The sequence below is a fragment of the Rhizophagus irregularis genome, chromosome 20 (assembly GCF_026210795.1).
Source record: "Rhizophagus irregularis chromosome 20, complete sequence".
Taxonomy (NCBI): Eukaryota; Fungi; Glomeromycota; class Glomeromycetes; order Glomerales; family Glomeraceae; genus Rhizophagus; species Rhizophagus irregularis.
In genome coordinates, this window is record NC_089448.1 from 894222 (window position 1) to 899158 (window position 4937).

The 4937-nt window shown below is 34.0% G+C and overlaps 1 protein-coding gene across 1 annotated transcript; it reads left to right on the plus strand.

The window, feature by feature from the left end:
* Window positions 1–3466: 3466 nt before the first annotated feature.
* OCT59_012827 (uncharacterized protein) lies at window positions 3467–3910 on the plus strand (the record flags this gene model as incomplete). The annotated part of the gene is made up of 1 exon (XM_066140393.1): window positions 3467–3910. One exon carries the CDS (start codon window positions 3467–3469, stop codon window positions 3908–3910), a length of 444 nt encoding a protein of 147 aa, XP_066001278.1.
* Between the last annotated feature and the right edge of the window lie 1027 nt (window positions 3911–4937).

Genomic DNA, 4937 nt, shown 5'->3' on the forward strand with positions numbered 1-4937 from the left:
TTTTTTTTGATTTTTCACAAGTTTCTTCCGCTATTCTTATCTTTCATAATTTCATGTATATATTTTACTGCACCATTAATTCAAAAATTACTCTAAGTCCACAATCTCCTCAGACTGCGGAGGTTTTTATTGCGCATTCTAAAAATTCCAAAAATTTTCTAAGTTTTTACTGCGCCTCAAAATTTTCTTTTATCATCAAAATTTGCAATTTTCGCATTTCACGAACTTCAAAATTCTCATAACTTCTAAAGTTTGTGAATTTTTAGTTCTTTTTCATTATATATGTAATCTTTACATCTATATATTCAATATTACGCAAAATATCTTCTTTGTTTAATCTTGTACTAATTCTTATTATCACCATTATGTCGACACACAACATATTATACTTTATGCGACACACGCATTTACACTTATGCGACACACGCATTTACACTTATGCGACACACGCATTTATACTTATTTAACGGTGTTTCTTCTTATTTATTATCTTTTACAATTTAATAACCTATACTCGGCTTGCCTTTACCTTCACAATGAAGTATAGTAGTTTCGAGGTTTGCTATTCACATTTTATCATTTGACCAGCAAATATTCCTAAATTTCGCATTATTCCATAACGTTCATCTTCTTTTCGTGAGTTCAATTGCGCATTTCCCTAAATGCTTTCAGTTTTATCTGAAGAAGTTATACTCACGATGGTTTCTCTTTTTGCCTTGTGAATTCAATTACGCATTTTCAAAATGCTTTCAGTAGGGAGATGTTCCACTCACGTCTGAGTCCAATTATTTCAATTCCCATCTGAAGAAGTTATATTCACAGCCGGTGTTTTTGTAATAGGTTCCCACGTAACCCTTGTGTTTTAAATAGGTTCCCACGCAACCCTTGTGTTTTGGTAACAGGTTCCCACGTAACCCTTGAGTTTATAGCTTACTCGTCAACTTTTCGTTACAACATTGTATCCCCAGGAACTTCTGGCATCTGCAAAATACAATGGTGCCCCTCCCAGAATACCACATCTTACGAGGGCTTCCCTAATTTCTCGGTTTTACAATTATTAGCGCGAAAACTTCAAAGACGACAACTTTTGTGACTTACTACAATACTTTCCGGATTTTCCTGTAATAAATCTATTATTTTGAAACGAGTTCATTATATTCCATCATATCACCGCATCCTTCTTTTTATAATTCCTAAGGTAGGTGTACAATATCGCTATTTTGCCCATTTCCATTTTAAAGTTTTTCAGATACTTACAACCTTTTTCCCCAATATTATATTTTAATTCTAACACCTCTTTTTCTGAGTTCAGATTCTTCGGAATACCACATCGGTACCATGATCGGAACGATCCTTCCCTTCGCGAGTGATCAATTCACTTAGTTGTTAACCGTTTCCTTCTTAATACCGCATAGGTACTTGACTATAAGAAGATAGTCAAAATGTCAACACAAAGTCAACATTTCCTTTCTCGGAGCATGCACCAAATTGTCACCCCCGTCTGCCACCCGGCGGTAAACAAAGTTCCCTGCTTCTGTTATATGTGCTCTCAGCGAAACATTAACATTCTTGCTTGGTTTAGTTTTATTACTACTTAACTTTCAAATTGCGATAGCTCTCGCCACGATATTTCATCCATTATCTTCTTTCAAAATACGATAGTTCTCTTTACAAAAGTTTATATTTTATTCATTTCATAATTCTTGTTATGACATTAAATTCACCATGAATTTGTCCAATTAAAATTAATTAAGCGAACATTACAGTAAAGTTTAGGGCGAACCTATTACCTTTAAAATAACATTACGCTTTACTAACAATTAATTAAACAAAATTACTTTTTCATCATAAGAAAATAGTAACAAAAACAATCGAAACAATTAATTTTCATATAAAGGGTATTTTATTTATTCTTCATAAAATTCACAATTAACTAATTTACTTAAAGTTTTACATCGTATCTAACGACTGTGGAATTCACCTCCCATTCCGCTCCTATTTAAACCAACTTTCTTATTCTTTCTTTTCTTACTTCTTATTTCTTTCTAATATTTTATATGTTATCTTTTATGCGCTATCTTATATGCTATTTTATATGTTATCTTTTCTAATATGTTATACTATTTTAGTATGCTATCTTTTCTTTAAAATAATCTTTCGCATATTATGTTGTAAAGATATAATCCATCTTTTGTGGCTGTGCTATCTTTTCTTTAAAATAAAATAATCTTTCAAATATTATATCGTAAAGATCCATCTTTTGTGGCTGTGCTATCTTTTCTACTGCGTCTCGTCAGCTATTCTTCTACTGCGGCTGCAGTTCATCAATATTTTACATATTCCTATTTTTTTGTTCCTTTAATTCGCTATCCTTCCTTTTTATATGATTTATCATTTGTGGCTTATGATTACTCCTCCTAATTGTTCCTATTGTTGAACTTGATAAACTGGTTGCTAAGCCACATCGATCAACTCCCCACTTGATCTATTGGTTCTCCGTTAATCATTTAATAAACATTACATCATGTAGATCATTCCTTCTCCTAAAAGTTTATCCTTTCCGGTTAATTTTATCCAATCATGTGACTTTCTATCATTTGATCTTTTATTCCATATTATTCCTCCATATTATGCGATTACTTCAGTATCTATGGCTACAACGTCTGTGGAGTCAACATATTTAATCTCTGTTAAAGAGTCAGAGGTTTTGTAGAAACTATTATTATTTCAATTTTCGTTTCACGATAGACCAACTATCATCCTCACGTTTTAACATCTAATGGTGACGAATAAAACAGATTAATCACGTGATTTGGCACAGTGTTTAAAATATGACGTTTCTGCAAAGTATAGAGTCGAAAAAGGAGAAATAGACCATGAAATAAACATTCCAAAGGAAGTAATGACCCCTGTTCATCCCATGCTCTGTGCTCATATACGGTGGTGATCAGTCCTCCATTATTTTCCTCGTTCCTCGAAAAATCACTTCCCTTAGAAGGTCCATTACATGGACTGGAGATTAATTGGTATACAATTGGTCTATTAATCATCTACGGTAAGAAATTTGCGAATCCGGATAGTACGAAGTAATGTGTCCCAGAGGATGTTCTACTTCGTACCTTTCAGGTAGGAACCTACGTTCATAGGCTCGAAGAGCAAAATTATTCGGAATGATAAATACCTGAAGGGGTTCCACTGGAAAATGGCCATATTCGACAGTTTAATGCATTTTTTACGTATTTCGCCTTTTCTTTTTTCCAAATAAATTTGCTCACCACTGTATCGGCTGGACTGACGATGCTTCATATTTTTTCTATGGTTGGTGCTCTTTTCCTTTGGGCATAATCACTTACTAACTAATACTAATACAGCCTCCCATGTGCAATTTTTGGGCGGAGTCCAGTTCCACTGAAAGTTTTGTTTGCATTTATATTCGGTGTGTTACACTGTAACTCGCAAGATACGAATGAGTTATCCGCTATCGGCAATAAAAGAAGACATCATTAGATACTTAAAAAATAGCAGGAACAGAAGAAACATTGCAGAACCAGTATTCGATATTTTTCGTTCCAGTGATAATCTCCATTATCTACAATCTATCTTTTCTAAAAAAGGTCGCACTTCGAATACTGGGCCGAACACTAGATCAAACAAACCCACCGCAAAGACTCTGGATCAGTTCGTTGCAGACATGAGACCTGTTGTAGGAAAAGGTGATGTTTGGGAAGAAGTACGTAAACTCAATAGGGCTTTCTACATTTACGTCACAATGCCAGAAAGGATCAAACTACCAGAAGACATGGAGAACATGTTCAACATAGAAACTATAGATGAGTACAGTATGGATGATACACTAACGAAAGTCTTCACATATGGGGAAAGTTCTCGGGCAACAGAAATACCAGTCTAGATGCGTGGTACTAGTCATCCCGATATTAAAAAAGAAGCATTAGATTTACCGACGACGCAAACACCAAATAATAATGAAAACAGCAACGAACTCATTACAATGACACGTGGATGGGACATAAAAAAATATAGGAAATACATGGAATAATTCAAGGGTAAACCTTTTCTCTCGAATACAATGCATATTAATCGTAGGTAAATATGAAAGACTAGACAAAGGAAATGCTATTAACACATTTTATCAATCGCAAATTCCTTAGAGTGTCAGGTTAATCTGGAAGTAACTCTCATGTAAAAATTGTTCTGTGCACCTAGGTAAAGGAATCATATGATCGTATGGTAATTGTCTCTGACAATTTTTTGCCAAGAATGCAAAGGATAACGAGATCATGAGGACGTGAGACATAAATACCAACCACAGAATAGAATATTAGGATATTGGCAGTGAAGAAGAAATTAGTAGACAACATGATGAATAACGTGAACATAGATGTCACGCAGAAAATTAGTGGACAACGAGAAGTGAAAACGTAGATATGTGCGGTATATCATCCACGTAATATATTTCGTATATGGGGGTTAAAAATGAAAAAAGTGTGGACACTCAGTCACATGCAGTGTTGGTATGGGACAATGTCCGAACGATAAGGCTTGGACACAGACGGTCCGGGACATGTCCAAATGTCCGTGTCCCATAATGTCCCAACAAATCGAATGGTGTGGGACGTTGTCCCACTAGATTTTCCTTCCGTCCCGGACGTCCCAGACAGTCCGAGTATCCTAAAATTAGATGATTTAGATCGGCTATTGATTATCAATCTATTTTTTTTTTCACCTTTTTTATTTTGGACTTCGGAGACTTCCTTAATATTATAAAAAGCAAATAAAAAAAGGTAATTGATTTACATTTATAAATTTCTATACTATTTTATATTTAAAAAAAAAAATTTCGATATTAAAAATTTCGATATAAATTTTTTTGAAAAAAAAAATTACGATATCATTATGACTATCGAAAAAAAAAATTC